This window comes from Bicyclus anynana, chromosome 8, assembly GCF_947172395.1.
Source record: "Bicyclus anynana chromosome 8, ilBicAnyn1.1, whole genome shotgun sequence".
Taxonomy (NCBI): Eukaryota; Metazoa; Arthropoda; class Insecta; order Lepidoptera; family Nymphalidae; genus Bicyclus; species Bicyclus anynana.
This window is the reverse complement of record NC_069090.1, coordinates 15,374,606-15,387,849: the sequence shown is the minus strand read 5'-3', so window position 1 is coordinate 15,387,849 and position 13,244 is coordinate 15,374,606. Positions and strand designations below refer to the sequence as shown.

Below are 13,244 nucleotides of genomic sequence, written 5' to 3'. Positions count from 1 at the left end.
CTTTTTAAGGACTCCTAAGAATTTCATATGGGAGTAATCTAAGTACTCACCGTTGAGCGTCCTCTGGTGCGACTGCACTAGGAGTTGGTGCAAGGTGGTGCCGGCGCCGCGGTTGCCACCCATGCCACCCATGTTGCCCATACCGCCCATGTTGCCCATGCCGCCCATGTTGCCCATGTTGTTCATGTTATTCATATTGTTCATGTTGATCTGTGAAAATAATAAAATGCTATATAAATGTTAGGTACCTCCTATAATTTTTGATGTGATTTTGAATAATGTGATGTGCACAAAATTTTTGACTCTGGTATGTAGGTAACTAGGTATAAAAAATAGAAAGATTCGTTCTCTCCTGGCGCTAAAATGCGACCAACGAGATAATTTCGTGAAGGGAAATGGACAAATCTCAAAATGGGACGAAAGGGACCTGGGACAACTCCGCCCCCATTGATCGATATTTGTGTCTTCACTTGGAAGCTAATTAATCTAACGTTTTACTTTAAAAATAAATTAATTACATACAATATATCATCATGTCGTAGTTATTAGTTTTAGATAAATTGTTTAGTTATTATAAGTATGCCGCAGACAAGCTCATGTTAAAGACTACTAAGCCAGTGTTAAGCCAAAGTTAGTGTATTTACATACAACCGCGTTAGTTACGTCACATAGTGGCTATTTGACTTGCTTTAGTAGGCATATTGTTCTAAACTGTAGTAAGTTCAGTTATATTAAAAAAAAACTTATAAGTTATTACATGGAATATTATATGGCCAATAGTCCACCACGCTGGCCAAATGCGGATTGTCAGACTTCAAACACGATGTTTTTCCTTCTACGTTTGAGACATGTAATATTTAATTTTTTTAAATAACTGAATAAAATTTAGTAGTGCATGCCCAGACCGGATTCGACCCTACGACCTCCGAATCGAAGGCAGAGGTCACATCCACTGGGCTATCGGAGACACAATCAAATAAATTTCACTTGAAAACTGTCCACATATTTTGTGTTTTGACAGTTTTAGTAATAGTTGAAGAAAATTAAATCTGAATACCTTCGCTTAAAGTTCTATATTACAGCTATCTTCAATACTCGTAAAACCCCAAATTCAGAGCAAAATCAAACTTAAGATGGGGCAGAATGTTTCGCTTAAGTTTTCGTCATCAACCCATATTCGGCTCACTGCTGAGCTCGAGTCTCCTCTCAGAATGAGAGGGGTTAGGCCAATAGTCCACCACGCTGGCCCAATGCGGATTGGCAGACTTCACACACGCAGAGAATTAAGATAATTTTCTGGTATGCAGGTTTCCTCACGATGTTTTCCTTCACCGATTGAGACACGTGATATTTAATTTCTTAAAATGCACAATGCTTAAGTTTTACAGTACGACTATTTGAAAAGTCCACCTCAATGTTGTTTTTGGCACTCATTAAGTGAGTGTATTGGTCGCTGATTATGATTATATTTTTTATAAGAGGATTATTTAATGATGATTGGCCAACTAAACAAATTGGTTGTACTAAGATTATATACAACAAAAGTCCAACGGGTGGGTATCGAAGCTTAGACCTTGTGTTATTTAATGCTTCTTGTCCTACTTGCCAGGTTTTAGAGATGGCAACCCTACTAACAGGGCAAGTTAGATAAAAGCTTCTATTAGAGAGGTGCAATATGGTCCAATCCAGCCACGGTCTGTCATGCTGCAGGCTTAGAGCAATGCCCCATTAGTGCGGTGAGTTACGTTACATCGTCGCAGCGTCGCTTTCCATATGAAATAAAAGACATCCAATATAAAAGCGTTGCGTCGTTGCAAGCGACTTTTCAAAGAACGACGGACAGTGCTCATTTGTTTTTTATGTGATACCGTTAGTTTTTTATAATCTATCTCACGAGATTGTGAACTGTCGAAAGATTGTGAACTCCATACATACTCCTAAGAACCGGGACTTGAGTGGTTCAGAAACCAATGGTTAATTTAGGTATTTTTTAATTTGTACCTACGTTCTTCGTTTCAATATACTGAATAATAAACACGTTAAATTGTAAGCAATATGAAGCAGTTCGCAATCTATAGACAGCTTATAATGTCGTGAGATATATTATAATCTAACGGTATTTAAAATTTCACGTTGTTGAGACTGCCTGGGTACGTGCGTCGTACTCTTACTCTGCGACGAAATACGTCATCACAACGCAGTCGTAGCATACAATGCGTTGATCCGTTGCGACAATGTAACACTAAGCACCAATGAGGCATCGCCCTTAACAAACGCACAGTATATACGTACATTATTGGACATAGGTTGTCTGTGTTGAGCGTGTGGGAATGCGCGGTTTGCGTTGGTCATCTAATAAAGAAAACACAAAAAAATATAGCTCGCGAATTACCCAACATATTCTAGGTTCAGTTAATTCAAGTGAACTCATATTTATACTTGTATACAAACGAGACAACAATCGTCAATACATTACTTATATACTTTTATAAAAAAAAAAAACAATACAATAAATATTTGTATCAAACCTATAAGGTCTATCTATAATAATTGAGTAACACCCTCTAGTTAAAAACCTTTCCAATATTCCATTGTATTCAAAGAGAAAAGTTAAGTTGAAGATTATTATTAATTTTAAAACATCTTAAACTCGACGTCAATAACAGATATAATTTTTTTTTTTTCGAAAAATCAATTTTTTTGACAGGACTTTCAAAAGTAGACAAACTCTGCTCATTTAGGTAACAAAAAAGATGCAATTGTTAATTCCTCTGTTATACTTTTACTTAAGGCGAGAGGCAACGTCTAACATAAAGTTTCTGCCCCTTTTTTAAAAAATACTAGCCCTGGGGGGGTAATAAATGTGAAGGAGGAACTGCAGTCAAAACTCACCTGTTGCTGGTTCATGTAATGCTGCTGGTAGTCAGGTGTCGGCGCGTAGCCAGGCGCCGCCGAGCCGCTCTGATTACCCTGGAACCACAATATCATCATTATTTTATTTCATTAAATGAGGTTTCAAAAAAAATCCACTAGAGGCAGCACCGGTGGGAAGTACAAGTCGACATAATATGACCATTAAATTATAGTAAGCGACACTTTTATCGTAAACTAGCCGACGCCGCGCGTTTTACCCGCGTGGTTCCCGTTCCCGTAGGAAAACGGGAATAATATATAGCCTATAGCCTTCTTCGATAAATGGACTATCTAACACTGAAAGAATTTTTCAAATCAGACCAGTTGTTCCTGAGATTAGCGTGTTCAATCAAACAAACAAACTCTTCAGCTAAAATATTTATCGTAAATGACAATTTTAGTACAAGTAAAATTATCAGATTAAATCAAATTACAATGCTTTAATCAGTTGCGACGATGCAACGTACTAATGAGGTATCTATTTTATAACCCCAGATGCAAAAAGAGGGATGTTATATTTTTGACAAGTCTGTCTATGGCACCACATCTCCCGAACAATTGAAGCGAAATTTGTAGCCAATGCCAATATTTAAAATTTAAATGAATATAGGAATGAATATCTTTGTGATATAGTAAGGGAGAACGTGGAGTTCTTGAGCATATGCTTCAACGTATGTCCCTCAGTGTACCTTGACGATGGGTCTCCCGTGCGGCTTGGGCAGGTGCGCCGCGTGCGGGGACGACCACGGCGACTTCAGCCCACCCTCGGACTCCTTCTCCGCTGTCATCTTGCGCAGAACCTGGCAGAATTATATGTATAATTTATAAATGTTTTCTTATTATTCATGTTAAAAGAATGTGCCCTGAATTGGAACGCGATTGCTTGAAAAATACCCATTCAATCTAGGTGTAAAGATACCCAATGAAAAAAAAATACTCTTAGAATCAGGAAAAAATAACCACAAAGTGGCATTCCAGAACCATTAGTTTTGGAGTGCCACTTGCCACACACGCGCTGACTCGCACGCACACACGCACGCAAGTTCGCTCACATACAGACACACGCTGAGACGCATACTTGCACGCACTTACGCATGTTCGCTCACACACACGCTCACTCACATATACACATATGGACGCACACACTCTGACACGCACTCTCGCACGCACATATGCACACTCGATCACACACACGCACGCAATTTAGCTCACATACAACACGCACGCACACACGCTGACACGCACACACATACGCACTCTGACTCACGCACGCACGCACGCACGTTTGTTCACATACGTACGCTCGCTCCCTCACACGCACGCACGCACACACACTGATGCGCATGTTCGCACGCGCGTACTACAACTTACCGAGGTGGGTGTAAAAGAGATAGGCGTGGGCTGCTTCGGATGCTGCTGCTGCATCTCGTGCTTGCGGCGGTAGTTCTCCTTCTGCTCCTCGAGCTTCTTCTTCAGGAGCGCGCCCTGCATGATCACCTGCGTGTGCGCGGCCAACTCGCGCGGCGACGGTATGCGGGCTGGTACTCCTGACAGACCAAGGAATAATTATTTCATTTCTATTTTCTGTTTCAAATTTATATTTATTCAATTGTTGTGATAAAATGAATAATATTTAATAATTTATTAATTTTGCTAATATATTATAGTTTTATTTATTTTGGATGATAGCACAATTCTATCATTATATATTCATGATGAACTTCCGCAAAGTAACGCCTGCTTCTATCTAATATCTAGGAGAATCCTTTTTTTAGACAATTTACTTAAAAAACACAGATTTCAGTAAAGATTTCCTGACTTTTAGAGACTATCATAGTAGGGCTAAGCTTAAGTAGCTTTAAGCAATGTGTTAAAAAACATCTACTTAGTCGAGGGTACTACAACATTGATGAGTTCCTTAATGATAAAGATGCTTGGAGGTCGTTGGATCAGCTTCCACCTTCACACAGAAAGTAAAACTATAAAAAATGTAAACAGTAATTGTTATTAATTGTAAATTACTAATACTGTATGACTTTTTCAAAAGAGCAACTGTTGAGTTTCTTGCCGGTATCTTCTCAGCAGAACCTGCCTTCCGAACCGGTGGTAGAATCTTTACAAATAGTCAACTGACGTGTCAAAAGTGCTTGTAAACTGAGCCTACTTGAAATAAATGATTTTTGATTTTTGATTTTTGATTTTGAGGGATAAAAAAATATCATAAGGTCAAACAGTCAACTTCCTACCTGGATGATGCACGGTGAGCGTGTTCGGACTGGCCGCCATGATGGGTGATACGCAAAACGCTGCGTCCGAGGGAGGATGTAGCGTAATTAATGCCTACTGTGGTCTTTACGTAGCGTCTATTACGCTTAGCATGCGTCAAACGATATACCTCATGACGTCCAATAGCGGCAGAGTTAAAATAACACACTCTTTCGTACCAACACAATATTTTCGAATTCATCGCTAACGGTCGACTAGTCTAGCTAGCTAATGGCTCTAGTCACTTTGACGCATGCTAGGCGTGTAAGAATGGATACTCCCTTAGTCACACATAATAGCTAAAGTTACTAAGTAGTTAGACAAAGCTACGTTCAGTACATATTTAAATGAAATGTATACGCATTGATCATTATACTTTTCTATATATGTAAATTATATTGATTTAGCACTTACAATTCGCGCCAAACTTCTAGCATAAAGTTGACAAGACAGCTATTATAACCCCGTTTGGACGTTTTTAATATACTTTATTCACAGCGGAATCAAAGTTTATACTAAATTTTCTAGAAGATAAAATCAAGCCCTTTCTCTCTAATGTCTAATCTACATACCTGGATGTGGTAGAGGTGACAGCCTCAGAGGCTGGTGGTGAGGTGGCACCACCAAGTGAGGGGCCACGCCCGATGGGAGGGGGGAACCTCCCATTTGCTGGAAAAATATGAGCGTTTTAATGATATTTTAAGCGGAACCAGAATATTTTATAAATTTATATTGATACACAGACACAGATTTATGGAGTCTGGCAGTTTGTCAGCCTATGTTCAAATCAGGTAAGCATGCCAATTATGGAGTTTGAACTGCTTTGGCTTTGGAAGGCGGTTTGAAGGTCTTCCAGACCCTCAACCGACCAAGCATGAAGCGTAATTCTTCCGATGGCAAATCTCAGACAGATGCTACAGAATGGAATTTTGATTCCCTGAAGCGCTGCATCTAATGATGCTTACCTGTCTTTGCTGCTGGTGCATGCGCAGGATGGTGAGCAGCACCTCCCGGTGGCGGCTCTGCAGCCCTGGGTTGCCGAGCTGCTGCATCAAATGCTGCACCGTTATCTCGCCTGCCTTCAAACCTGCGATATAAGGGAATCAATTTAAGATCTATTCACAAAAGAAAAATTGTTTACTCCGAAAATATTCATTTAAGAACACAAACTAAGATGTTTTTAAGTAATCAATGAGAAAAACTCCCGAAAACCCTGTATACTTAACTAAAAATACATAAAGAAGCTCTTCTTTATTTTAAGTCAGTTAACAAAACAAATATTACCGTGTATAATGGCCTGCGCTTCGGGGCGCTGCAGCAGATCTCGGTCACTGGGTGGGGTCATGCCCCCCATCGAGCCTAGCGGGTTGCCGAGCGGGTTACCCAGGGGGTTGCCCAGCGGGTTGGGCTCTCCGCCCGACTGCTGTTGGCGCTAGAACAAACAAGCTAAAGTTATAGTTCAGGCTCTATCGCTCTACGGTTAAGGGGTTGGATTCAACACCAAAATGTCAATAGTATGATGCTGGAATGGCAACCCCGCACTGGAAAGTGCAGTGTTGGTCGACCTCCTACTAGATTGGCCGTGGACATCAAGTGGGTTGCAGGGAGCAATTCCATACAGGAGGCCTATCTATGCTCAGCAGTGGACGTCCATCGGGTGACGATGATGATGATGACGATGACGATGACGATGACGATGATGATGATGATGATGATGATGAAGGGTGTCGATGAATGCATAACGAATGGATGGTGATGGAGGATGATAGATGATGGACGATGAAGGATAATGGAGGATGAATGATGGATGGTAATGGATGATGGAAGACAATGGATGATGGACGATGAAGGTTTATGGAGGATGACGAATGATGGACGATGATAGAAGACGATGGAGCTGATCGATGGATGGTGATGGTAATGATGATAAAACAAATAATAGAGTACATAAAAATTAAATAACAGACACCAACAAATTAAGAACCTGTTCCTTTGAAGTCGGATAACAAAATAAAGGATTTCTAACAACATAGGCAAGATACATATACAATTTGCATCAACCTACCATCTGTATGCTCGCAAATAAATACATCGAATACAATAGAATAGAATAGAATCTCTTTATTTGTCCACACACAAGTAATGAAATAAAAATAAACAAACAGAACATTAATTGATTGATTGATTGATTGATTGATCGATCGATCGATTGATTGATTGATTGATTGATTGATTGATTGATTGATTGATTGACATACCTGCTGCAACTGCATGAGTTTGTATACGAACTCCTGCGGGATGTGCGGCGCCTTCTGCTGCTGTTGCTGTTGCTGCTGCTGCTGTTGCTGCTGCTGGTGCTGCTGTTCCATACTTTTGCTGAGCATCTGTAAATAGTCAGACTAAAAAAAACAGTCTCGTTGGCCTAGTACTCAGCATTTGTGAATACCGACCTATTATGCGCGCAACGAAAAAAAAAAATCTGTCAAGTAATCAGAAATATCGCTTTCTCTTTCGTGCTATTGTAACGAAAGAGTGAGCGACATTTTTGGTTCGACGGTATTACATTATTATGCGAGTTCCTCGGTATTAACATTAATGGGGATGATGACTAGGTTTGAATATATTGATTTTTATGATACATTCGGGTAAATAGGGTCAATGTTAACTAATTTATACATGAAAAGCAAAGATTGTCTGGATATTTGCAAAATAAATGAGATTATAAAATTTCAAAAACTATTAAAAAAAATTTATCGTAGTTAGATAAAAATTCATACAGTTTTAGCTTCCTTACATTAAATGTGACATTTTTTAATAAATGAACTATAAGCATAAACGCACAAATAACAAAAATATTGGTAATTTTGTTTGAACGCGCATACAAATCTAACGATCATTACATTGCCTATGACGTCATTTTTTCGAGCCATTTTGTATGGGGCGTTTTTCAGGGATCCGCGGCAACGCCGCAAATCTGACTCTTTAAATCCCTGTGGCTCCGAAAGTAATGATCGCAGATACCCTGTTCCTTTTACAAAATTGCTTTACTATTAGTATACTCTTAATTTATATACAATTTAAAAATCTGTCATCATCCCTATTATGTAGATTATTATAAAAGGTACCTCCCTTTTATAATAATCTACATAATTAATGTTAATACCGAGAAACTTTTGCACGAATTTGTTGCAACAGTGATGGTGTAAATATGAGAGTATTTAATGACGTGAGTTTAGTTCTTTGTTTGGTAGCGTGGACACCGTCACGCTGCTAATCGCGTTAGTAATTTTGTACAATAATGTTTTGTATTGTAATTATTGACAATATTTTATGTTGTAATTCATCATCATCATCATAACTGCCGATGGACGTCCACTGCTGGACATAGGCCTTTTGTAGGGACTTCCCAACAACACGACACTGAGCCACCTGCATCCAGCGAATCCCTGCGATTCGCTTGATGTCATCAGTCCACAGTCCACAGTCCGTCGTATGTTGTAATTATTGATCATAAATTGTTTAGTGTGGGCATCGAGAACATGGCGGGCATGGGAGGTGAGTGAGATGCATTCTAACGGGATCCTTTAAACCTACACCCAAGGACACAAGTTCTGGCGCTGGTTCCTTGATATAAACTAAGGGCGATCAGAGGGGGAGGGAGGTAAAAGAAATTGTGAACAATGAGTCAAGTAAAGTGTTTTTCAGATAGCATGGGTATGGTGACAGTTCGTTTCACTCTTGAAAGTTTGCCGCGATTCACGATTATTATGAACGTCATAAAGCAACTGTCACCATGCTTTCTGAAAACACTTTAGTATAGGCACGCTCCCTTACTTGTAAAATGCTCATAGGCGGCTGCTGCTGCGGTTGCGGCTGCGGCTGCGGCTGAGGGCGCGGCGGCTCTGCGGTTTGCGCCTGTCCTCCCGACACCTGAGCTAACTGTAAACAACGTTTCATATGTACATACATACATCTATACTAATATTGTAAAAAGGTAAAGTTTGTGAAGTAGTAGGAGGTAAGGGTAACCTCTGGATCCAATGAACCGATTTTGAAAATTCTTACACCAATATAAAGCCACGTTATTTATGAGTGTCATGGATTATATTTTTTATTTTAGTATTTCCGCAGGAACGGGAACTTCGCAGGTAAAACCGCGGAGCATCGTCTAGTAAAAAAAATAAAAACACACTGTCAAAAAACAGTTCCAGCATAAAACTCGTCTATTTAAAATAATTCGAAATGACTACTTCTTAGCCAGCGGCGAAGAGTTCATCCAAGCCGATTCCCGTCGGGTTACCTTCAAAAATCCATGCATATTCATTGTTGTTCTATATCTAGATATATGAGAATCCGGAAACCATATCACGCTATATTAATTTTCTTTTCTTTGGGACGGCTTACCTTCATCTAATTTCCATTCTTCGCCACTGCTACCTACCTACTTATACAAAACTACCAACATCGTATTTTTCGAGTTTTTAGGTATTACTTGAGGTTCATACTTAACCGTCTTTCTTAAAAAAGAAAAAAATATATATTTAATAAGACTTACCAGTCTCTTGAAAGCGGACAGATCGTGATCGGTCGGTGGCTGATGCTGCGGCCTCAGACGAGCCTCCAGCTCTTCTAGACTTTGCATCTTGTTGTTCACAGTGTTCATCTCTGAAACAGACAAAACTGACATTGTTATGCTAGTTCTATCTACATTGCAGCGGCGAAGAGTCTATACAGGTTGATTCCCGCCGGGTTACCATTTAACATCCATACATGACATATATTCATTATATTGTATATATACGAGTATATGTGTGGATGTATCAGAAACTGGAGTTTGTATCAAGAAAGTCAAAATTTGTATACCAAATTGTTAGGCAGCGTGACGGTGTCCACGCTGCCTAACAAACAACTGAGCTCAAGTCATCAAATACCCTCTTATTTATACCATCACTATCGCAACAACTTCGTACAAATGCCTTCCCTCCTCAATAATATAAATAATTAATGATAATACCACCTTGCGTATACCATGTAATAGAGGAACTCATATAAATTGTGACTCACCCGGCCTATGGTCCGTGTCGGCGGTGGCGCGGCGCAGGAGGTCCAGCAGCGAAGGCGGCGCGGGCCCCCTGCCCGCCCCGGGGGCGCCCGGGGGATAGATGGGCTGCGGCTCCACCACTGGCGGCCGCCGCTCGTCGTTCGTCGAGCTGTCTAGATCTGTCAAATATCCACTCATTATAATCTAAATATCCACATGGATGATCGTACAAGCAGAAAAGAGCAATACACTAATACCTGTCACCATCATTATCAACTAGTAGCGAAGACTGAATTTTTTTGGTAAGTAACCCGTTCATGTGTTTTTTTAGACTGAATGTGTTTTTGGCTGAGTACGTTAATATTTTACGTCCGTAAAACTCGTGGATTTTTTAAAGGTAACCCGATAGGAATCGAGTTGTTAGGAACCTTCGCCCCTGTTATCAACCCATATTCGGTTCACTGCTGAGCTTGAGTCTAGGGTTAATAGTCCACCACGCTGGCCCAATGCGGATTGGCAAACATCACACACGCAGAATGTGTCAAATTGTTAATTAATTAATTAATTTTAATTAAAACATACCAGCTTGTAATTTTAAAATATAAAATAAAAACAAAACATTGTTAAAAAACCAAGAACCCAGGGCTGCGCAAAAGACTAAGAACCCCGAGCTCTAACTGTGGTGTAATAGTGAAAACTTATATTATGACACACTTTCCATACAAAGAGCAGTGTTATAATGTAATTTTTTAATTCATTATTTTAGTATGCATGTGAATAATCTATGCCATTATAGTATATTTTTTAATTTCATAATTGGAATATACACGAGATGAGATAAAAAAAATTGTACACAACAAAAAAGAACACCCTGTATATATGTATATCAAATACCGTCGATCATGGTGTGCAGCAGGCGCTCGTAGTGGCGGTCGGGCGGCGGACTCTCGCGCCGGAACCAGCGGCTGAACCGACTGCCCTCCGTCTCGCTGCTGCCGTTCTGTAAACACATACTTCTTATACTTTGTGTTATCGCCGCGTTGTAATGACTTGCGGTACGGACGGCTTCAGTGTGCTCGTGGCGTTCGAGCCGTCCACATCTCTTGTTGTGTAATTCTTTATTGGGATAAGCGGGGAGAGTGACTTGAGTGGAAAAGGGGAGTGTTTGTTAACAGTCAAAGGATTTAACCCTACACACTAGGTTCACAAGTGCGTGACTTCACTCAAGTCATTATCTGCCATTCTAGGGTCTTACTTTGGTTACAGTTGTGAATCATAACCTTTGTTCGACATTAGTTTTCCTTTTTTTGTAATCACTTATGAGTCTGCTAAAATTTGTCTAATTTTGTTTGACTTAAAAATAAAATGGATGTGGTAAAGTGTAGAGAAGAATTTGATAGGTGACAGACAGCGCGTTGGTGTTTATTAGTCTTGTTCACGTGTGCCATTTAGGTCAAAATCTTTTCTGCGCCTCCTAAAAATATGGTTGAAGTGTCATTCGATTTGGAATCGCTTTTGAAAAAATTTCAAAGTTATAAACTAACATAAAAAATAAAAAAGGGTTCAGTTTTTGACTTATAACTCAAAAACTATTTAAGATATTGCAAATTTGATAAAAGATTCAAAAAGAACAGGAAATTTCCTACCAAAAATTGTAACCTATAGAAGTCTAAATAAATATTTATTTAACAAAATATTGCGCTGAAAATGGAGTTGGAAAATGGGCCGATGAAACACGGGCATGTCGCCGTTAGTTATATAGTTTATTTTTTCGAGTACTAAATATTGATTAAAATTCTGAAAAAAATACAAAATATAAATTACCGTCACATGCCGAGACTTGCAAAAATTTTTAAGCATCGGAACATTGTGGCTGTTAAGTTATATAACTATTAATTAAGCAACAGTAAAAAAACAGCTGGTTAGTAACAATTTTTAATAACCTCGTTAAAGTTGGGAGGAGGAGAGTTTACCAAAAGTTGTTGCTAACCAGATCAAGCGTCACACAGCGGGCGATGGAACGAGCTATGTTAGGAGTATCTCTGCGTGATCGAATCAGAAATGAGGAGATCCGCAGAAGAACCAAAGTCACCGACATAGCTCAACGAGTTGCGAAGCTAAAGTGGCAATGGGCGGGGCACATAGTTCGAAGAGCCGATGGACTTTGGGGTCCCAAAGTGCTGGAATGGCGACCCCGCACTAGTAAGCGCAGTGTTGGCCGACCCCCCACCAGGTGGACTGACGACATCAAGCGAGTCGCAGGGAGTCGCTGGATGCAGGCGGCTCAGTATCGTGATGTTTGGAAGTCCCTACAAAAGGCCTATGTCCTGCAGTGGACGTCCATCGGCTGATATGATGATGATGATGATGAACCAGATCAAGATGAAGCTACTCACGGAAAATTAACTTCACAGTAATCAATTGTAAAAATGTTCCACGGATCCTGGACTATATATTGCATACCCTAGTTAATAACTTGTGCACGCCAATGTATAACTCACAGTGAGCAGGGCCACGTCCGGCAAAGAGTCAAACTTGAGGAACTCGTCCAGGTTGAAGTCCGGCTCCGGGGGCAGCAGAACATGCTCCTCGCTCTTGGACTCCACTCCGGAGTCCTTGTCCTGACAAATCATATAATATATCATCATTTACTATACTATTATTATTATATTTGTTATTATTATACTATTCCGCTGAAAAATTGATTCGTTTTAGATATTGTTGTTACTAAAAATTTTTTTTTTTTTTATTTGGGTTAACAAACAGTAAACGATAAGATAATACAGTTCAAAAAATAATTACTGACATTAAAACTAAATCGTTAACCTACACCGTTAACCACAGAAGAAGAAGAAGAAGAAGAAGAAGAAGAAGAAGAAGAAGAAGAAGAAATACTTTATTGCACACAAAAATACAATTATAAATTGAAACATTAAAAACATAAATTAAACTTAGCATGCAAAGGCGGCCTTATTACTATAAGTAATCTCTACCAGGCAACCCCTGACGAGAGAACTTGCGAAGA

The 13,244-nt window shown here is 39.7% G+C and overlaps 1 protein-coding gene across 5 annotated transcripts in view; it reads right to left on the bottom strand.

Annotated features, from left to right (window-relative positions):
• Positions 1 to 13,244, bottom strand: part of LOC112053159 (eukaryotic translation initiation factor 4E transporter) — a 36,823-nt gene that overhangs the window by 7,159 nt on the left and 16,420 nt on the right. For 3 of the 5 annotated variants that reach the window (XM_024092476.2, XM_024092475.2, XM_024092470.2), the window contains exons 10-23: positions 12,721 to 12,840; positions 11,114 to 11,219; positions 10,243 to 10,398; positions 9,734 to 9,843; positions 9,013 to 9,117; positions 7,437 to 7,577; positions 6,463 to 6,610; positions 6,144 to 6,265; positions 5,751 to 5,847; positions 4,285 to 4,460; positions 3,603 to 3,713; positions 2,893 to 2,970; positions 2,293 to 2,352; positions 51 to 210 (exon numbers count right to left, since the gene is read on the bottom strand). In XM_024092476.2, the coding sequence (XP_023948244.1) occupies positions 51 to 210; positions 2,293 to 2,352; positions 2,893 to 2,970; positions 3,603 to 3,713; positions 4,285 to 4,460; positions 5,751 to 5,847; positions 6,144 to 6,265; positions 6,463 to 6,610; positions 7,437 to 7,577; positions 9,013 to 9,117; positions 9,734 to 9,843; positions 10,243 to 10,398; positions 11,114 to 11,219; positions 12,721 to 12,840 (1,690 nt within the window). The remainder of the gene's footprint in view (positions 1 to 50; positions 211 to 2,292; positions 2,353 to 2,892; positions 2,971 to 3,602; positions 3,714 to 4,284; positions 4,461 to 5,750; positions 5,848 to 6,143; positions 6,266 to 6,462; positions 6,611 to 7,436; positions 7,578 to 9,012; positions 9,118 to 9,733; positions 9,844 to 10,242; positions 10,399 to 11,113; positions 11,220 to 12,720; positions 12,841 to 13,244) is intronic. The other 2 variants (XM_024092471.2, XM_024092472.2) reach the window with 2 other exon arrangements.